Here is a 22,388-nt window from a genome sequence, read left to right on the forward strand (position 1 = left end):
TTTCCGATCTCGATACAAGGTACAGGATCGAAATGGAGTTTATACAGATACTCTACTGTATTGTCGATACTTGGATACATTACTGAAATCCTAACATAATTAAGGTGGTGATACGATTAGCGGCATTAGGAAATTTTACCTTGCTTTCTGGAATTTTTAGAGCATTCCTATATCATAGTTTTTCTGAAAGCTTAACGGATGCGCCAGTTCAGTTCAGTTCAGTCGTTCAGTCGTGTCCGACTCTTCGTGACCCTATGGACCATGTCACGCCACACTTTCCGGTCTCTCACTATCTTCCTAACATCACATAACTTCATCTGCGGTGCCTCGAGGATGCCATCTAACCATCGCGTTTGATGCCCAACCCTTCTCCGGCGACCCTCAACCTTTTCCAACATCAAATCTTTCTCCAGCGACTCCTCTCTTCTCATCAGATGACCAAAGTAGCTGAGCTTTAACTTTACAGGGTGCGCACAGGTGCTTGAAAACCTTGAATACCATTGAATTACGGAAGTCTGTTTTCAAGGCCCTTAAAAACCTTGAATTTATGACTGGTCCTTGAAGATTCTTGAATTCCTTGAATACTAAATTTGAACTGGTGTTTTTCGTCATGAAAACGTTTTTGTTGCTAAAGTTTTATTATTGACTGAGTTCTGAATGAACTGCGGGGAAGGAAACGTATCGATTTTTAGCCTATTTAGCGCATTCTCGTTAGGCGGCTGGCAACACTGCAGTGGGCGCGCGGCTGCGTCGTCCCATCGCTATCGCATCGCCATCACTCACCGAGCCCAACGTTTTTAGATAGGTTTACCGAGCCGGGTCTACGCTGGCGTTGCCCTAGTGCTTGCATTTTTGGAATGAGCGTGGCTTCTGCCTGTCAGCGCACGTGATATTTTCATATGTGACACAATGCCCGGAGAGAGCAAGTTTCAGGCTACGTGGCTCCACCATGACGAATACAAGCAGTGGATTGCGCCTGATACAACGAGTCCACATCGGGCTAAGTGCAAGCTTTGCGGTAAAACTGTGGATGTGACTGCCATGGGTGAATCCGCTTTAAAAAGTCACATGAAAAGCGGCAAGCATATTGGTGCAATGAAGGTAGTGCAAGGGAGCGCGTTGAAAAGGTACCTGACGCCGGTCGCGGTAGAGCAGTCTACTAGCACGTGTTCCTCGCAGTCGCCAAGCCTAAACGATGCTTGCAAAGCGCACGAGCTTGTCACTGACGCTGAAATCCTTTGGACTCTGAAAGTTGTGACATCCCACTTTTCGTACCGGTCGTCATCCCAAGCAGGGGAGCTATTTCAGCACATGTTTCCGGACAGTGAAGTGACAAAGGCGTTTTCTTGTGGTGAAAAGAAATGTGCCTATATGACGTGTCACGGTCTCAGGCCGTTCTTTCTTTCAGCATTGCAGCGAGAAATGGAACAGTGTGAATTCTATGTCATACTGTTTGACGAGTCGGCAAATGACTTTCTGCAAAGTAAGCAAATGGATGTGCACGTGAGGTGTTGGGACTCTGCTCACCAAGTGACGACCAGGTATTACACCTCCGTTTTTATGGGGCATTCCACAGCCGATGACATTCAGGAAAAGTTGCTAAGCGCCCTCGAGCCTTTGCCTCTTGCCAAGATTCTTCAGATATCGATGGATGGGCCCAATGTCAATCTGAAGTTCTTCAAAGGTCTTCAAGAGCACTTGCAACAAAACCACCAAGTTCTGTGCGTGGACTTAGGCACTTGTGGGCTACGCACAGTGCACAATGCTTATAGGGCTGGAGTTTCAGCGACTAAATGGGGACTTGACTGCTTGTTGTCTAGTCTGAGTGCAATTTTTGAAGGTGCTCCAGCACGGAGACAGGACTTTTCGGCAGTTACAGGCCAAGATACCTTTCCTCTTAAGTTTGTCGCCCACCGGTGGGTGGAGAATGTTCCTGTAATTGAGAGAGCGTTGCTGTTGTGGTGTGACATGAAAAAGTACATTGAGGCTGCTAGAAAAAAAGAAGTCAACCTGCCAAAATGTGCATCGTTCAATAACTTGTGGGAGTTCTGCTGTGATGCTTTGCTGCCAGCAAAGTTGAATTTTGCCTTATGTGTGGCGATGGCACTGAACCCTTTTCTGGTAGAGTACCAGACAGACAAACCAATGGTTTTTTTCCTTGCAAGGGATTTAGAAGCTGTTCTCAGAAAGCTGCTGACGAAGTTTTTGAAATGTTCGATCCTGTCTGCCAAAGGGATAGTGGGTCTGCTGAAGATCGGCATTGATAATGCCGAGAACCATGTTCCACTTGAAAAGGTGGATATAGGCTACAAAGCAGAGCAAGTTCTCAAGAATTCTAAAGTGAGCTCAAAGGACGTGTTTCAATTCCGGATGGAATGTAAACAGTTTTTGATCAGTGCCACAAAGAAAGTTCTAGACAGAAGCCCCTTGAAGTTTGCATTTGTTAGGGGCCTTTCTTCACTAGACCCACGACAGATGTGCTCGGAGCCAGAGGAATGCCTTGCAGGTTTCAGAAAAGTGTTGGACACCCTCATCACTGCTGGTAGAATGGCTGATCACCTTCGAGACACGGTGCTGGCCGAGTACACGGAGCTCCTGCACGCAAAAGCTGCTGGAGCTCCCCTGAAGTAGCCCTGAGGAGCTGCTTCCTAAGGATTTTTTTGTTTTGTGCAGTTGAAGCAGTGGACAATATTTTGTGAGGGTATAGGAAATAACCAACAATTTTATAAAACTAATTTTTTGCTTTTCTGCGGGATATAACCAAACTTTCACTGTGATATTTAATGAAGCTATATTTAATTTTTTCTGTGCAATAGAAGCAAATCTGCGTAGTGATGTTTTTTTCTTTGTGGAATAAATATTTCAGACGTTTTGAGAGCACTGTTTGAAGATCTTTGACATGGGAAAAAAAAATTAAGCCCTCGAAGGGGGCCTTGAAAATCCTCCTATGGGGGCTTGAAATTCCTTGAATATTCTTGAATTTTTTTCTTTGCCACCTGTACGAACCCTGCTTTAGAATTTGACCCTCCAATGAGCAGTCGGGGTTTATGGTCGACAAAATCGACTGATTTGATCTTCTGGCAGTCCAAGGAACTCTCAAGAGTCTTCGCCAGTACCACAATTCAAACGCGTCAATGTCAGCCTTTTTCACAGTCTAACTCTCGCATCCATACATCACAACTGGAAAGACCATAGCACGAGTTATACGGATCTTGGTTGGCAGACTAATGTCTCTGCTCTTTACTAGGCGGTCAAGGCTAACCATTGCTCTCTTTCCCAGAAGCAGGCGTCTCCTAATTTCATGGCTGCAGTCACCTTCCGAGGTAATCTTGGAGCCCAAGAAGAGAAAATCTGTCACAGCTTCCACTCCTTGTCCATTGATGCTCCAGGACTTGATAGGGCAAGACGCCATGATCTTTGTCTTTTTAATGTTCAGTTTAAGCCCAAACTTCTCACTCTCTTCTTGTACGCGCATCAGAAGTCTCTTGAGTTCCACTTCACTTTCTGCCATTAAAGTGGTATCATCCGCATATCTAAGGTTGTTGATACGTTTTCCAGCAATCTTCACTCCAGCTGAAGACTCGTCCAGACCGGCCTTCCTCATGATGCACTCTGCATATAGGTTAAATAGGCAGGGCGACAGTATGCAGCCTTGCCTCACTCCTTTCTCAATCGGAAACCAATCAGTAAGACCATGCCCAGTTCTGACTGTGGCCTCTTGCCCTTCATACAGGTTCCTGAGGAGACAGATGAGGTGAATTGGAACTCCTATCTCTTGGAGAGCTTGCCACAGTCTGCTGTGATCTACGCAGTCAAACGCTTTCGCATAATCAATAAAGCAGAAGTAGATGGGTTTCTGGAACTCTCTTGCTTTTTCCATGATCCAGTGAAGGTTGGCAATTTGGTCTCTAGTTCCTCTGCCCTTGCGAAACCCAGCTTGCACGTCCGGAAGCTCCCGATCCACATACTGCTGCAGCCTACTTTGGAGGATTTTCAACATCACCTTGCTAGCATGCGAAATAAGCGCGATCGTGCGGTAGTTGGAACAATCTTTGGCACTGCCTTTCTTTGGACTGGGGATGTAAACTGACCTCCTCCAATCCTGTGGCCACTGCAGGGTTGTCCAAATCTTTTGACATAATGTATGCAGAATGTTAACAGCGTCATGGTTGAGGTTTTGAAGCAACTCAGCTGGAATGCCATCAATTCCGCTAGCTTTGTTCTTAGCAAGGCTGGCTAAGGCCCATTCAACTTCACTCTTCAGGATGCCCGGCTCGAGATCAGCAATCACAACCGTCTTATGTTGGGTTTGCACATTCGGGTCCTTCTTGTAGAGTTCTTCTGTGTATTCCTGCCACCTCTTCTTCTCCATCTCTGAGGCTTCAGTGAGGTCCTTGCCTCGTTTGTCCTTTATCACGCCCAGCTTAGCACAGAAGCTTCCTTTGATATCTTTGATTGTCTTATACAGAGCTCTTGTGTTCCTTAATTGGCTGTTGTCCTCAACTGCTTGGCACTGTATGTTCTGGAAGGCATTCTTATCTCTCCTTGCTATGTTCTGAAAATCCGCATTGAGAACCTTGTATCTTTCTCTTTCCCCCATAACTTTTGCCATCCTCCTTTTCTCAGCTATTTGCAAAGCCTCTTCAGATAACCAGTTTGCTTTCTTGCATTTCTTTTGCTTTGGAACTACCTTAGTAGCAACTTCTTTTATTATATCACGAACATCAGTCCACATCTCTTCGGGCTCTCTGTCTTCTAGATCTAATTCTTGAAATAAATTCCTCACTTCCACAGCATATTCTAATGGAATTTGATCCAGATCATACCTGAAAGGCCTTCTAGTTTTCTGTGTTTTCCTCAATTGAAGCTTAATTTTGGCAACAAGAAGCTGATGATCGGTGCCGCATTCGGCCCCAGGCCTTGTTTTTACTGCTTGTATAGCGCTTCTCCATCTCTGCCGGCAAAGAATATAATCGATCTGATTCCTGTACAGACCGTCCGGTGAAGTCCATGTGTACAGGCGCCTCTTGTGCTGTTGAAAATGAGTATTCGCTATGGTCAGGTTGATTTCTTGACAAAACTCTACTAGCCTCTGCCCAGCTTCATTTGGCTCGCCAAGACCGAACTTGCCTATAATTCCGGATATTTCTTGACTCCCGACCTTAGCATTCCAGTCTCCTATGAGAAAAACGACGTCTGATGATGGGGTGCGGTCTAAAAGGCATTGTAGGTCCGCATAAAATCTCTCAACGTCAGCTTCTTCAGCAGTAGTAGTTGGTGCATAGACTTGGATAACTGTTAAGTTGAAAGGGTGACCTTGGATCCGAAGTGAAATCATTCGGTCGTTTTTGGGGTTGTACCCTAGCACTGCTTTGCCCATTCTTCTGTTTACTATGAAAGCGACCCTATTCCTTCTTTTGGATTCTTGCCCATAATAAAAGACATAATGGTCGCCGAAGTTAAATTCTCCCATTCCGGTCCACTTGAGCTCGCTGATACCCAAGATATCAATGTTCAATCTGTCCATTTCTCGCTTGACGACATCCATTTTACCTTGCGTCATAGATCTTACATTCCATGTTGCTATGTGATATATCTCCTTGCAACATCGGACTTTCCGGTCGCTTCTCGACACATCCACAACTGAGCGTCCTTTTGGCTTTAGCCCAGCCGCTTCATTCGTCCTGGAGCTACTAGGAATCGCCTTTTGTTCATCCCCAGTAACATGTGAGACGCCTTCCAACCTGGGGGGGCTCATCTTCCGGCGCCATATCATTAATGGAATTGTGACTGGCCATAGGGTTTTCTTGGCAGGAAATACTGGAGTGGGTTGCCATTACCTTCTCCAGTGAATCACATTTTGTCAGAACTCTTTGCTGTGACCTGTCTATCTTGGGTGGCCCTACACAGCAGAGCTCACGACTTCAGAGTTTCGCAAGCCCCTCCGCCACGACAAGGCAGTGATCCATGAAGGGGAACGGATGCGCCAGCACGGAGATATTGCTTGGGCAGATGTCCTTGTCAGAATTTCACATTGAATTGAAGCCATGGTTACTGTTAAGCGATTGCTTCCACAAGCAGCCGAGCGAAATATTTTTTTAAACAAATGCTCTTCATGCGAACCGACCTGTGAGCACTTGGCTATACATACAAATACAAAGGTGCAACCTGCGTGCGTTTTGAGAACTGAGCAGTTATATTGCTATTAGTGCAATAACAAACTTTTGAAGCTCTGCATATTGTTAAAAGCTAGAAGGAAAATAAGAAAAATAAAATGGCTGAACGTTATTCAATCCGGAAAGAGCGCGATGTGGGCGTGCTAGAAGCGACGCAAATGAGGAAAGCCTCTCTACATACGCACACGAGCACACCACAGTGTTGTATAAAATGATGCCTTCTATCAGCGTGTAAGAGTGAACCATAGCCATGTTGACTCAACCATCCTGGAGGTAGTTAGAAAGGTTCACTAGCGTCGCTGGTGAACTACGGCTGGTTGTAGATAAAAGATAGAATTATTTTTTTTTAATTGAAAGGGTGTAATATCGTGTCAATCAATTAGTATATTAAAAAAATATTTTTGTCTTAGTTCAAGCTAGAGATATCTTTACAAGCTTTATTCACGGTTTGCTCAAATGTTTTTCGCAAAAAAAATTCTTTGACAACGCATAATTTGTTATTCGAACTGTGCTGTAAAATTGCATTCATAGCTTTCATCTCGTGCATTTCATAAAATTTTGGATATATTTTTCCCAGAAAAAAAGTCTAGAGGGAGCCCTGTGCAATTACAAAGGATGGATTTATTTTCCATCAAACGCCGTAACTACAAGAATGTGGTTAAACGACTGCATCGTGGTGGACTGAGGCCTTAGAAGCTTGTGTTCTTGCCGCCAAGCAGAGCCGCCACGCAGAGTGTTGTGCATAAGTTACTGCATCCAGCAGCTTACTGAGGGCACTGCTTGACGAGAATCAACCGCCGCAGAGATGGGGGAACGGATGGAAAAAGGGTGGGAGAGTGGATGCAGCAATTTGCGTGATCCCTACAGCGTGTTCACCTTGCGTTTCCGCTTTGTTCATATCTCTCTTTGTGTCTGTTAAAGGCACTTGGTGCTCTAAAGTAAAGCACCTTGTGAGCACCTACTTACCATTGCCTCCTTCAGTTGTAAAGAAAGAGGGTCTGGAAATGTGGTTTTGCGCTGAGGGGCATTTGTAGGGAACTCGGGCAGTACTACAAGCCGAGCTGTCAGGGGGCGTGTACTACTGTCTGAGCGAGCGCCGTCAACCCAAAGTCTCACTGCGGTTTCAATATTTTAAGTTTTCTTTAGTATCGAGCATCTTCAAAATACACGATACTTTAAAAATGTATTTTCGATACCGATACTCCGATACTTTCATTTTCCGCACACGATACCTAATACCGATACAAAGTGTATTTAAAGATACTATCGATGATACATGTATCTTCGATACTGCCCATGACTGCAGGAAACTGGACGCGGTCACCAAGGATCAGATTTTCCCAATTTCAAATATTGAAGAGAGGATCGAACAGGTTAGCACTGCAAAGTGCATCTCAACTCTCGACCTTGTTAGAGGGTACTGGCAGGTGCCTCTTACTGAGAGAGCTCAGCGGTTCAAGGCATTTGTTATGCCTTTTGGCATGTTTGCCCCCACTGCTCTGAGCTTTGGACTGAAAAACGCACCATTCTGTTTTTCAAGCTTGATGAGCAGGGTGCTACGCTGCATGGATAGCTTTGCCTCGACGACGTGGCAATATTTTCGGACAGTTGGGATAAACACCTGCATCACTTGAGAGAAGTTTTTTGCAGGTTACATTAGGCCGGACTTACAGTAAAGCCTGAAAAATGTCAAATCGCTCGTCAGGAAGTAAGCTATTTTGTTCATGCAGTAGGAAATGGTCTTCGCCGGCCTTCCGAGATCAAATTGCTGGCCATATCTTCCTATCCCCGACCAGCCACAAAGGCAGCAGTCAGGGCATTCTTGGGCTTGTCGGATATTACCGCCAGTACATAGATAATTACTCGCAAGTCTTCAAGTCGTAATGGCAAGCCAGAGTGCATTGTTTGGGACAGCGCTAAAGCAACCTCTTGTTTGTGGTCCCATTCTAAGGTTCCCCGACTACTCGAAAAAATTTATCATACAGTGCGACGCAAGAAACAGAGGCATGGGCGCTGTACTGTGTCAGAAAGATGACGAGGGAAATGAACACCCAGTCCTTTATGTCAGCCGAAAGCTCACTACCAGAGAGGAGGCATACAGCGCTTCCAAAAAGGAATGCGCCTGTCTGGTGTGGGCGATCCAAAAACTTGCTTGCTATGTCTCCGGATCGAGGTTCATAGTAGAAACAGAACATTGCCCATTAACGTGGTTGAAAAATATGTCTGGCAAAAACGGGCGTCTCCTTCGCTGGAGCCTGGCTTTGCAGCAATTTTTTTTCGAGATGTGATTAAAAAAAAGGCAGTAAGAACACAAATGCCGATGGCTTAAGTCGCTGTTTTTGAGCAGAGGGGTATGTTTGGAGAGGCGTGAACATCCTGGGGCAAAAAGTCTGGAAGGGGAACCCGAGACACATGCTATTCATTCCAAGGTGCATACGTATATATATTTTTTTGTGTGTGTCTTGAGCATGTGAAGACTGAGTCCAAGGTCAGTGTGGACGGGGCCGGATTTTCCCTATCGCTTGTCATCTTATATTTTTGTTTTAGCCAAAAGAGCCTGGTGGATCTCGGGGAGAGAGTTTGACACTTGCCAGTTGTTTTCTTGTGATTACTTGTGCAGCTACTCAACAGTGTCAGTAAAATAATCAAGAGCCAAAACTCCGGTTCAAAGCAGGGACACCCGAGCCAACCCCTATCTACAACGTGGCTTCACATCGCCTCTTCAGGAGACCGCATCCTTCCGAGAGCGAGTTCCCAGCGGGGGAGGATTTGTTGTGATTGGGACAACTCCCCTGGCTTTCAACAAGGCTCTCGATGCCGCAATGATGGGAAGGAGGGACCTGCGCCGCGCTGGAGGAAACGAGGGAGCACCGCCTGTAGGGCTGCATGTTCTCCACGGTCCCTTTGAAGCCGTCGGCGGGACCGCTCTGTTTTCTGCGAACTGCTGTGTGCCTTTGTCGGTGTTACAGTGACAGTTCGCCAAAAGACAAACGGCGACTACATCGGACCTTTGGAAATAGCCGTGCCCCCATTATTGTACAGTTGTTTAGGGCAGTCTCTCTCCAGAAATAAACGGAGATGATCAGGCATTGAGTCTCTTCCTCGAGGCCTCGGGCAGCGCACGGAAGGCCCAGCTCCTCGCAGCTTCGATCCCGAACCATTGCTTGGGCACAACAGTGCAGAGTTAAAATTCTGGCACTCGTTAACTATAAACAGAAAATGCGACTTTCAGCTTAAGCACTGCTCATGATCCCACTATGTAGATGCTATTGCTGTTCACTCCACTGGTGGAATTAGCACAACTTTAAAAAAAAAACACTTGGAATGGGTGAGGAGTAAAAATAATTCTTGCAGTAGTTTCAAAACACTTTCTTAGTTATGACTGACGTAGTGTCTGGGTGAGAGGGGACTGGCCTGGCTGTGGTGCATTTGGCAGAAAACATACATTGAAAGTAATTGTTAAAGGAGTAAAGACACCAAGCTTTAGTGCCATTTTTCATCTTGTTAAGGATATATGGCATTCTCGTATCTCCATGTGGTTTGCGCCTGCGACTGCTAAATAATAATTGAATTTTCTTTCATCCACAGTTACAGTTCAGCAGTCGAGAAACGGCTGTGATGCCACGATCAAGTCTGTTATGCGCGGCATGAAAAAACAGCGACGCTGACTCTTTTTTGTGATTCCTGTTATTGAGGCAGGCTGGCTTTAGCGTTGTGAATTCAAATTCCTGTTTTTTTTTCATACCTCACGTGACCTAGACTTGACTTTGACGTCACAGCCATCGCTCAGCTTTATCGTTCAGTTCTTAATATGATCATTTTCCCAACTTATCCAATGCCTACATGTCTCGGAATGGGCAGGCTTCCACTTTATTTTCCTTTGAACCATGGCTTATTATGTCCTTGGTAATATTTTGGTTCGTATATATTTGTTGGTGTTTCATTTATATTGGCAGAAGGAGTATAGGCTCGTGATAAAATCCTCTGAGCAATTGTACCATAGCTATTTAAAAAACATTTGCTGGCTGTTTTTTCAGACTCCAGATAATCACAGTCAGAACAATCCATGAACTTTAAATCTGTTTTCTGTAAAAAATCGGCTTTACAAATCAAGAACTTGGGCGCCCCCCGATGTTTCGTTTATATGTTGATAAATAAGGTGTTATATATATATATATATATAAGTATGGTGACTGGGAGAGGCTGTCGCGCAATCAGTTTGAAGCGTCGCACATGCGCCACTGTGATTTTGTGCTGTTCCTGTGTTACGTAGTAGGTAACTGGTGGCGAAAGCGCCATGCATTGTACTCGGGTGCAGTACAAAACGTGCAAGGCTTCCCTCTTCAGACCACCTAAAGGTGCAGCTGAGGTCATGAAATATCAAATGTGCTGGGAGCTGACACCAACCAGTGTGTCGTTTGTGAATGCTGGCTAAGTCTTAACACAGCCCTGCACAGTTTCTGTAACCTTGTATAGTATACCTTTGTTATTTTAACCTAACCTGTCCTTTCTTCCTGGCCCTCGTTCCACTGCTCTAGTTGAGGTGCTTAAGATGTTTCAGAAACATGTACCTCACAATAAAGATGCTCGTCCATAGTCTCAACCGCTGTCCTACATGAGTCAGATCTCCTTCCAGAGCCAAGGCATGCATGTATGAAATGGGCGAGAACAATGTGGGGGCATACTCTTTGTGTAAAGAAGGAGGTGGCAGCAAAGAAGCATAAATCCACTTCTTTTCCTGTTGAGGCTTTAGGGTGTCATCTTTTTACATGCCTATATATTGTCTGCAAGCTGATGTCTTTAGCACTGAATACCAACCAAACATACTTTGCCTGCAACAAAGGCATTTAAAGAGCAGCTGCATTACTTGAGAATTTCGCGATATTTAAGGATTCAAATCTACATAGGCTGTAGATAATGCATGCAAAGCAAACTGATGGCATAATCGACGATTAAACCTTGAGCTTCTCACAGCATTCAAGTACTGTGGAGAAGCTTGGTGATGACATCACGGACGGTAATATTTCTCATGTTCATTGCCTTTGCCCATGTTCTGCTGCGCCTCTTCTGACGGGGCTAATCAACATTTCTAGGGCTTTGTTTTCGGCAACCTTGTTTTATTTCTTCAAACCAAGTGTGTCTATGCAGGAAACATACAGGTACCGCCAATGATGTCATCATGCATCCTCAACCAGTCGCTGTGCAGTGCAGTAAAGCCTGATAGCAGTCGCGGTTTTAATCGCTAATTGCACCATTGTTTCAAATGCTAGCGCCTTTAAGTGCAAGCTGCAATAATTCAACTGCTAGAAACTCATCGAAATCTAAAACCGATGCAGCTTCCCTTTAAAACCAACAGACACAAATTTTCAGAAACAATACATAGACAGGACAGTGCTCATGAATCTAGTGGCGTTGCCTTTGTAGCACAAGAATCAGTTATTTGTCGTCTTGCTTGATATAGACTTGGAGACAGTAGCAATATGAGCCTTAATTTTTGGTAAAATAACGATATGTTCATTGTATATGCTGCCAGATTACAGCCTACGTAGGAAAAATGTTGATTGACCAACTTCTAGAGATATTCCTGCTTGTTAGACTTCAATGCACACCACCCATTATGAGGCTGTACGAGAACAGACTCCCAAGATGTGCTAATTGAAAAATCCTTATTGTCCTCAGGATCATGTTGTCTCAAAAGAGACAACATGCACAGACATAAATTTAGCTATCAGCTCCCCGATGCTCTTGGCAGCAACAATTTATACGGAAGTGACCAATTTACAATCTTCATAAACCATGCAGAGAACAAAAATCAAAGTATTGCTAATCCTAAAAAAGTTTAAGAATATGCAGCTGATTGCGAAACATTCAGGGAACACTCAACATTGCCCGCAAGGCAGCGGTGGAACATCCGCCTCGCATGCAAGAGGACCGGGGATCAAATCCCGGTGCCGCACGATTCTCCACCGGATAAAAAAAAATATCCACGTGTCGATGGAGTTGCATAAACAGGTTTGGGGTGCGACCTGATGCCGGTGAACACCTCCGGCAACGCACTCCCTCACCAGAACAGGAGTTGGCCATCCTGGTGCAGTAATTGGCCGCAACCTCTCATAATAAGCTCCAGAGCGCATTTGGCAAGCACTCGCAGATTATGACTAGCAGCTTACCGGTATCGCTCAAGAGGAAAGTATACAATAGTTGCATCTTACCTGTACTCACCTATGGGGCTGAAACGTGGAGGCTAACCAAAAGGGTTCTACTTAAGTTGAGGACAACTCAGAGGGCTATGGAACAAAAAATGGTAGGGGTAACATTAACAGATAGGAAGCGTGCAGAGTGGGTCAGAGAAATAACTCAAGTTACCGACATTCTAGTGGAAATTGAGAAGAAGAAATGGGCATGGGCAGGACATGTAGTGCGAAGAGAAGATAACCGATGGTCGCTTAGAGTAACAAACTGGATTCCAAGCGAAGGAAAGCGTAGTAGGGGTCGGCAGAAAGTTAGGTAGGTGGATGAGGCTAAGAAGTTCGCAGGGGTCAAGTGGATGCAGCCAGCACAGAACCAGGTTAAGTGGAGAAATATGGGAGAGGCCTTCGCCCTGCAGTGGGTATAGTCAGGCTGATGATGATGATGAACATTGCCCTGTTCATCGGTTATTGACTCGTATTTTGATCGCACTACACAATATAGAGGCTGTAGAAAAGTGTATTCTACAAGCATCGAGCGAACCACGAACAAGCGAAAACCTTGGTGGAATGCACAATGTAAGACTGCTCGTCAAAATAGGGCATGGTTGAAGCTATGCCTGTACCCCACAGCTGAAAACGTAATAGCAGCTAAGTGTTCAAATGGCAGGTGTGTTCGGTGCATCTCCAAACAAGAGAGCTGGGTATCATTGAACTCTTATTCCGATACACACAAGGTTTACTCAAAGGACGTAGCACCCCTTGTCAGCACCAGTGGTGACTCCCTAACATCAAGCAGGGCAACACTATTCCCTCTTGGGGCACAAGAAGAGAAAGTATGATAAAAGACCAGGATTCACCCTGCAAGACGTGTGGGAACACAGCAGCAAGTCCTGATCGGATCACATATGCTCAGGCACCTGCATTTGAACACTCTTGAAAGATATGGGCGACAGGACTCTTGGAAGGAAGCGACCAATATTAAAACACTTTTATAGGCCGATTGCTCTAATCAGCTGCCATGAAAGTGGTCTTCTTGGCTAACACCAAGCTGGATTTCAAGCTGGGCATTTGAGTCAGGGATGTGTTTGTGCGCTATAGTATCACACGTCTTCTCTCTCTGCATTACATGGAATATGGTGAAAACTATAGAAAGCTACCTGCGGTATTGTACCTTCAAAGTTTGTGTTGGCGATTCATACTCAAAGCAGCTCATATGCGAGGACGGTGTTCTTGTGTTCTCAGTTGCACACTTTTCATAGTCAAAATGAACTCTCTAAAAAGCGTGCTGCCAAAGACCATTTCTTATTCCTTATATGTTGACAGTGTCCAGAATAGATTCAAACCTTAACTTGGGCATCTGTGCACGACAGATTCAGCTAAATGTTAACGAACTGTCTAGGTGGGCTGACGACAGTGGCTTTAAATTGGAGTCTGAAATGTGCGTCTGCATTCTTTTCGTCAAGCATAGTGGCATCAGACCTGACCCAAACATCACACTGAATAGTCAGAGCCTTGCCATTTAAAAAGAACACACATTCCGTGGCATTGTAATTGATGAAAAGCTGTCCTTCGTTGCACACATAAAACAGTTGCGATTAAAATGTCTGAAATCAAACCTACTAAAAATCCTGTCTCATCAATCATGGGGATCTTGATTGCCTCTTGACCCTTCTAAAATGCGTAATTCTGTCACGCATTGACTATGGCTCTGTAGTCTACGAGTCAGAATCAAGCTCTGCCCTTAGGAAAATGGTCAATCCAGTGCACCACCTCGTCCTTCGTCTCGCTACAGTGAACTAGAATATTGGGTAGTGTGCTCACTCCGCGGCGGCTCAACGGGGAGCGGAGGCCCCGCGTACGTCGACAGGCGTCTGCTTCGCGGCGCCGGCACCAGGTGACGCCACGGTAGACTTCACGGTAGGATTTTGCGCCGCCCGTCGCTGTCCGCCGGTTCAATTTGTCACTGCGTTGTGTGCATTTGTGGCTTCGTTGTTGCTCTGTTGTGTGCATGTTTTTTTTAGCGCTTATATGGGAGGTCACTTCAAGCGTTTGTTCAGTAAAGGCCAGTTCCGGCTCTTGTTTAAGCTCCCGTCGAAAGCGAGTGTTGACTACACCACGTGCGTCGGTGTATGCGTGTTCTACCTGGAGATCAGAACTCTTCGTGCATTTCTTTCGCACATGATGGGGTTAGCGAACACGTGGCCTGTACTAACCGGTTGCTTCACTGGGACGGACTGCTAATAATTTTAATAATAACAATCTTTATTTAGTATAGTTAAAACAACATACACACACGGAAGCGCCGAAGCCACAAGTGGGCTTGTGCGGCGACAGCCGGCAGCCGCGGCAATCTTCGCGCCACATCAGAGCTCCATCAGAGGCACACACACACACACAAAAAAAAACGAAACATTTGGCACAACACACTATCAAAAATGCACTGATAACATCAGTACATATTATAGGTTCTTTAACGCTTGAACAGCAACTCTCAATGGTTTGCGGGTGGTCAAAGAAAATACATCGTCCGGTAGTTCGTTGAAGATGGCTGGAACATAATAGCGTCTTGTTGCTTTACCGTATTGAGTGCGCACGCTCGGTTTAAGATAACGAGGAACATGTCTCAACGGTACCGGTTTCGTGTTTATGTGCCTGTATGCACTGCTCCGAAAATATTTTAAGTGCTACAATTTGTTTAAAAAGATTGTCAAAAGAAGGCAAACCGGCTGTTCTAAAGACACCTCTGGGCAAATTCTTCTGTGGCATGTACAGGACGCTTGTAGCGATGTTTTTAAAAATCCTATTAACTCGATATTTTCATGTGAAAGAGCAGTTAAAAAAACAATAAATACCGTATTTTAAAACACTATGCCACAGAGCATGGACGATTAGTTTTCTGATAGAAAAAGGCATCATGGTTTTCAAATTAAACAACAAACATGCAACACTTCTAAGTTTTTTACAAATGGGGATCAACTGAGTATTCCATGTCAGATCACTGTCTATGTGCACACCAAGATACTTAACCGACGGGACGCTAGCTATAGGTTGACAAATAAGAACACAGAGAGCAATATGAGGGGTGTAAATATATGGAACCTACATTTGGTACATCTTTGTGGGGGTTACAAAAACAGACAAGTCGGGATTTGGTATTATTTATTTGTATTAAGTTTGAGACAAACCAATCACTAACTTTAATAGCGTCCTCCTGAAGGTTAGCCAGGGCACATGAAAACTCAGGATGGCTTGATTCTGGTAAAGTGTCATCGGCGTAAAGGAATATGGTGGATACTTTCACGTGGTCACATATATCATTCACATATAAGTTGAACAACAAAGGAGATAAAATAGACCCTTGCGCGACATCGCACAACAGACTTCATTACCGCATCACTGCAGATATACCCAAACCAAAATATGCCGGCCCGTCGTCAAAACCATTGCTACGCGCCGATGCAAGACTGGCTATGTGCATACTATAGGTGGCCCAAAAATAGCCCTGTTCGGCGTTCCCAAAGATGACGCTCTAAGGATCGAAGCAGTGAGAGATCAACTCCCGTCACTCGGACAAGCGGCTGGATGAGAGCTGTGCTGTTTGTGAGCTTCATTTCGAACCTCGTTTCGTTCTACGGGACTATGTGTGAAGGGGGAAGAAGTCCGCATCCCTCGTGGGAAGCCAGCATTATATCCTCCGATACCGTACCGATGCTATTGCCGAATCTGCCGGCCTAAACGATACCGAAAGAAAGACAACAAAGAAAGAGGAAGCCCACCGGTGTTGAAACTCATGGGCCCTCGAAAGCAAAATTTCCAAGTCTGCCTGATATACCCGTAACAACAGAAGAGTAGGAATTGGCCCCAGACGAAAAGATTCTGAAAGTATTCCTGATATTTTGGAAGTGGTTAGAAATAGACTGCATAAAGAAGTTGGTTGCCCCGTTCACGCAGAAGGCCGGTCTGAAGAAGTAATAAGGTTTTATTTAGTCACCAAACTGCACTTCTGTGTGAAAGGGGTTAATCAAAAAAAGGCAGAAAAACGAGAACGCGCGAAACACCTCAAGTTAAGCCGTTGCTAACGCTGCTGTGAAGTGCTGGAGCAAGTGAAGGAAATAACCCGCAAAATGCGTGAACATAAATATATGCAGCGGTGACAAATCTGTTCATATGTTTCATAAAGCAGTGACTTTATGTCTCTCCAAATAAGTATGCAGAAGCTGGTAATGCTGTTTGAAAAACTTGTGATGCGCCTCCTGTTCTGCGAAAAACGCGAGTTGTAAATAATACATCTTCCCTTTTACTTTGCCAGAATTACATGCATTCATTCTACCTGTCATCTCCATGCCCCTCTTGTTTTTGTGTGCTGCAGCTTGGGTGCTTGTGAATAAACATTTGTTGCGGCCGATACTCCTTCATGCCTCGTTTGTCCCTGGCATGAATCCCATGCTATTACTATTGACATTGAACATTAATGAAAAGCTGTATAATCCCCGGATATGCAGTGAATTATAATTTCTTTCCAGGGAAACAATGCAGGCACGAATGGCAATTAGGTGAACGTCCCAACGAGCCAAGCGCATTGATTAACGTTGTTTGAACATGTGCACAGCGCAGATGTGAAACTCAATTCAAGGTCCGCTTAGCCATTTCTGCAAAAACCACGCAAATGTCGCGGTAATATTTCAATTTGTCGGCGCGGCTACTGCGACGCCGGCCGAGCGCGGAGCGCGCGCGCATCGAAGCACCTACCGTGGAGACTCGCGCAGCGCCACCGCGCGCCGCCGCTCCCCGTCGACACCGGCGGGGACACCTCGAGCGGAGCTGTGAGCACACTACCCAATATTCTAGTTCACTGTAGTCTCGCCACAGACACTTTTTGCCCAGTTGCTAGCCTCTATAGTCACTGCAACAAAGAAGGGAGTTTATAGGCATAATGTATGTCACGAAGGTGCTGTGCCAACTGGAGCGTCCGTGCCGTCAGCTTCTGCTTGACACATCTAGCGCACAACTGTTCTTGAGAAGAGCACCATACCCGATCAGAGTAGCCATACATATTGAAGACCTGTGAATTCCGGTTTCCAGTCTTCATACAACCTCCATTCTAGGGGCACTTTGAGTCACTGAACTGCGATAAGGCGAAAGCCTCTATCACGCAGTGGTCCCTCCACTACGGCACCTCTTTTTCTCTGTTTAAGCTACTAGCCAGCATATAAAGCCCCACTTTAATCGAGCCATATGAACGTGCTTGCGTGGCCTACAGATAGCGTGAATGCATCTTGGCAGGCTGATTCTGATATCACCCTCCCATACGAAAGGAGAGGCCCGAGTTGGCAGCTCCTGCCTAACATAATGTTAGGAAGCTCTACGTCCATTTAGTGCTCGGCCATGTCAGCTGCCAGCTACCGCCTCCCACAAAACGAAAGCATTACAGATGGATGGACAACGACACGTTTGGCGAAGGAGCGCTGTTGTACTCGCTCCGCCTGCCAGTGCAGGTGCACAGTTCCGCATGCGCCCTGTTGCTGAGGGGTGTGTGTGTTGGTGCGGGGTAGGGTCACAGGTGGCACTGTTCCAGCCTTTGGATGTAACGGACGGACGGTCACCGCGAGTATAAGCGCTTCCTTAAAAGATGCAATCCCTCCTTGGGAAATGCACGCAGCTGTTACTTTGAGATGGAGAAACATGGGTCCTCAATTGCTTAAGTCTCATGTGCAGCACTTGGACCTCAGTTCTTGCAGTCAAAAACATTGCACAAACACACAAGTATATTATGTGCTGAATGTTATGGTGTCCTGTTAGCCATGAGACACATAATAGAAAGTACCCACATCTACTCACACTGAGTGCTGTAACCTCCCTATGCTCTTGGAAATGGTGATCCTGAATTCCCTCTTTACCAACCCTTTGTCTACTCACTAAAACTTGGACATTAAAGTGCAGTGTAACTTAAGTCATCATTGCATATCAGGAAATGAGGCAGACTCGCTGTGTCATTGAGAACATACCATATCAGTGCCACACATTAGGAGTACAATGTGACAGCAATGGCAAGAAGGATGGCTACATGCAGTAAAGCCAAGGATTGGAAGGTAGACACTTGAATTCCGGTACAATGAACACCACTTTAATGAAATTTTTGCCACAACGAAGTATTTTGCATTACCCGTGAAACCCCCATAGGACTTAAAGTATTAAAATTTCCTTAGAAACTGAAGTAGTTTGGGAGCACATGTTCGCTTCTAAATTTTTTTTGGTGAAATTTCATGTCCCCGTCTTGTCTTTCTTCAAAAGATGGGTGCTGGAGAGCGACTTTCTTGTTCTTGCTGTTTATTTTTTTGCATCGCAGACTGCTGGGGGAAGGGGGGCACACCCATACCCCGCAATCTCCTTGTGCACACCGCTCGTTTTTTTTTCTTCTTCAGATGTCCACGTGATTTTTGGAGAGACGTCACGCCCCGTTCATTGGCTAACTCCGTGTTCTGTTGGTGCAGTAGGGTCGTAATGGCGAAGGATTGCGCTGACGTCGGAACATTGCGCAGCGTCGCGAATGCATCATCGCAGGCTGGCGACCAAGAGGAGAGGTTAGGGGTGCCTTTCAAGAGCTGTCTTAGGGGGGCTATGATGGTCACGAAATTCCGAACACAACGACGAAAGTATGAGCAGAGGCCCACGAAGCTTCGCAGTTGTTTCAAAGTGGCCGGTTTCGGAAAGTCAGCAACGGCGCGCATCTTCTCAGGATATCTTTGCACACAACATGTCCGAGTATTGTGAGCTGGCGGGCACCGAAACGGCACTTTTTGAGGTTCAGTTGAAGACCAGCGCCGGTTAGGCAGATGAAGACCTGACGAAGTCGAGTCAGGTGGGTCAGGAAGTCGGTTGAAAAGACGACAATATCATCGCGGTAGCATAAACAGATGTTTCATTTCAGGCCGTGCAGTACGGTGTCCATCATTCTTTCAAATGTGGCTGGGGCAATACAGAGTCCGAATGGCGTAACATTAAATTCGTATAGTCAGTCTGGGGTAATAAAGGCAGTCTTAGCATGATCCGCCTCTGCCATGGGCACCTGCCAATACCCGGAGCGCAAATGAGGAAAAGAATTCTGCGCCTTGCAAGCAGTCTAGGGCATCGTCGATTCCTGGGAGGGAGTACACATGACGACGAGTAATTTTGTTGAGGCGGCGATAATCAACACAAAATCGTATTGAGCCATCCTTCTTAACTAGGACCACAGGAGACGACCGTGGACTACAGGATTCTCTAATTACTCCGCATTGTAGCATGTCATCAACTTGTTGGGCAATAATACTGCGCTCAGTCGGGGACACATGATACGGCCTCTGATGGAGAGGTGAATGAGCGCCAGTGTCGGTGAGGTGGGAAACGGTCGTCGTGCGGTGCAAGGAAGATTGCGGGGTGTCAAAGGAGGAGCGGAATTGGCGCAGAAGGTTAAGAAGTTGCTTGCGGCGACGCGGCTCTAGAGCGCTGTCCACAGAATGGCCGAAAAGGTCCCGCTGTAGCGGATTGGAAGTCACACGAGTTGGAATCAAGGCGTCAACTTGGCAAACAGGTAATGACACATCATCAAAGGCGAACAGATGGTCCACGGGCTTGATGCGGCCGAGACACTCCCCTTTGATCAACATAACGGGAGATGCAAGACGATTGGAGTGTGCAAGCGCTGTTGTTTATCCAGGACAGCAAACGGCAGCGGTAAGTAGCGATGGCAGCAGACAACGTTAGAGGGCAGAAAGAAGACTGTCGCGGCGGTAGGAAAAGAGGCAGTGAGGGGAACCAGAACAGCGCTAACGGGTGGGATGGTTGTGTCATGAGCTACGAGGAGTTTGGCCGCGGAACGAGGACACGACTCATGGAGCAGGGCATCAGACGGTTTGGTTCAATGAGCTCTACTTGAGGACTGGCGCAGTCAATGATGGCATAATGGTGGGAGAATAAATTCCAGCTGGGAATGACGTCATGAGAACATGTGGGGAGAACGACGACTTCGATGATGTACAAGGCTGCAGCAATAACGACGCGAGCAGTGCAGACAGCTGTCGGCTGTATACTGCGAGCGGATGCGGTACGAAGCGATAGTCCCTCGAGAGGCGTAGTCACCTTTCGGAGGGAGCGGCAGAGTTTTTGGCTGATAACTGATACAGCGGCACAGGTGTCGACGAGCGCAACAGTATGAACACCTTCAACGATTACAGCAATAACATTCGCGGAATTAAGATGAGGACTTTGAAATTCTGTTGAATACTCAGTTCTTGCCTCGCGAACTGCGGCGGTTAGTTTTCCGGCTGGGTAGCGGGTCGTCGGTGCATTCGCGAAATGGAGTGGCGACGTGGTGATGAACGACGAGGGAGGAAGTTCTGAGGATTAGGGGGTTCTGTTGGAGGACCCGATGGGACTGGGAATCATCATCATCATCAGCCTGACTATACCCACTGCAGGGTGAAGGCCTCTCCCATATTTCTCCACTTAACCCGGTTCTGTGCAAGCTGCATCCACTTGACCCCCGCGAACTTCTTAACCTCATCCGCCCACTAACTTTCTGCCGCCTCCTGCTACGCTTTCCTTCTCTTGGAATCCAGTTTGTTACCCTAAGCGACCATCGGTTATCCTCTCTTCACACTACTTGTCCTGCCCATGCCCACTTCTTCTTAATTTCCACTAGAATGTCGGTTACTTGAGTTATTTCTCTGACCCACTCTGCACACTTCCTATCTCTACCATTTTTCGTTCCATAGCCCTCTGGGTTGTCCTCAACTTAAGTAGAACTCTCTTGGTTAGCCTCCACGTTTCAGCCCCATAGGTGAGTACAGGTAAAATGCAACTGTTGTATATTTTCCTCTTGAGCGATACCGGTAAGCTGAGAGTCATAATCTGCGAGTGCTTGCCAAATGTGCTCCATCCCAATCTTATTCTTCTTGTTATTTCCTTTTCATGGTCCGGATCTGCGGTTACTACCTGTCCTAAGTAGACATAATCGCCTACTACTTCCAGTACTTCGCTACCTAATGTAAACTGCTGTCCCTTCCCGAGGCTGTTGACCATTACCTTAGTCTTCTGCATATTGATTTTCAAGCCTACCTTTCTACTTTTCCTGTCTAGATCATCAATAATTATTTGCAGTTCATCCCCCGAGTTACTTAGCAAGGCAATGTCATCAGCAAATCGCAGATGACTGAGGTATTCTCCATCTACCCTTATCCCTAACTGCTCCCATTCCAAGTCTCTGAATACTTCCTCTAAGCAAGCTGTTAATAGCACTGGGGAGATCGTGTCTCCTTGCCTAACATCTTTCTTTATGAGAATTTTGTTACTTTCTTTACGCAGAACTATGTTTGCTGTGCAGCCACTATATATATCTTCCAGCACTTTCACATACGGCTCGTCTACCCCCTGATTTTGCAATGCCTGCATCACCGTCGAGGTTTCAACTGAGTCAAATCCTTTTTCGTAATCAATAAATGCTATGTATGAGGGTAAAGGCTGGTTATATTCAGCATTTTTCTATCACCTGGTTGATGGTATGGATATGATCGATAGTAGAGTACCGTTTCCGAAAACCTGCTTGATCCTTTCCTTGATTGCAGTCTAAGGTTGTCGTGATTCTATTAGGGATTACCTTAGTAATTACCTTATACATAACAGACAGTAAGCTGATTGGTCTGTCATTATCAAGGTCCTTAGAGTCCCCTTTCTTATGAATGAGGATAATGTTTGCATTCTTCCATGGTTCCGGTACCATCGATGACACCAGGCACTGCGTATACAGGGTGGCCAGTTTTTCTAGCCCGATATCCCCCCCGTCCTTTAGCAAATCTGTAGTTATCTGATCCTCTCCAGCTGATTTCCCCCTTTTCATAGTTTCTAATGCTTTCTTGACCTCGTCCTTCGTCACTGGTGGAACGTCTGACTGTTTTACCCTGCCGCCAATCTCCTTACGGTCGTGACTACTTAGGCTGCTGTAGAGATTTGTATAGAACTCCTCGGCTACTTTGACTATCTTGTC

General features: G+C 45.9%; 2 protein-coding genes across 4 annotated transcripts in view; both read left to right on the forward strand.

Annotated features, from left to right (window-relative positions):
• LOC146207034 (cyclin-dependent kinase 14-like) overlaps positions 1-22,388 on the forward strand; it is a 222,876-nt gene that overhangs the window by 57,930 nt on the left and 142,558 nt on the right. The window lies entirely within an intron of this gene.
• On the forward strand, positions 455-2,875 carry LOC146207036 (uncharacterized). The gene has a single exon (XM_084592520.1). The coding sequence runs from the start codon at positions 910-912 to the stop codon at positions 2,629-2,631; it is 1,722 nt and encodes a 573-aa protein (XP_084448646.1). The 5' UTR covers positions 455-909; the 3' UTR covers positions 2,632-2,875.

The sequence above is a fragment of the Amblyomma maculatum genome, chromosome 1 (assembly GCF_055883805.1).
Source record: "Amblyomma maculatum isolate TAMU_Amacu chromosome 1, ASM5588380v1, whole genome shotgun sequence".
NCBI classification, from domain to species: Eukaryota; Metazoa; Arthropoda; class Arachnida; order Ixodida; family Ixodidae; genus Amblyomma; species Amblyomma maculatum.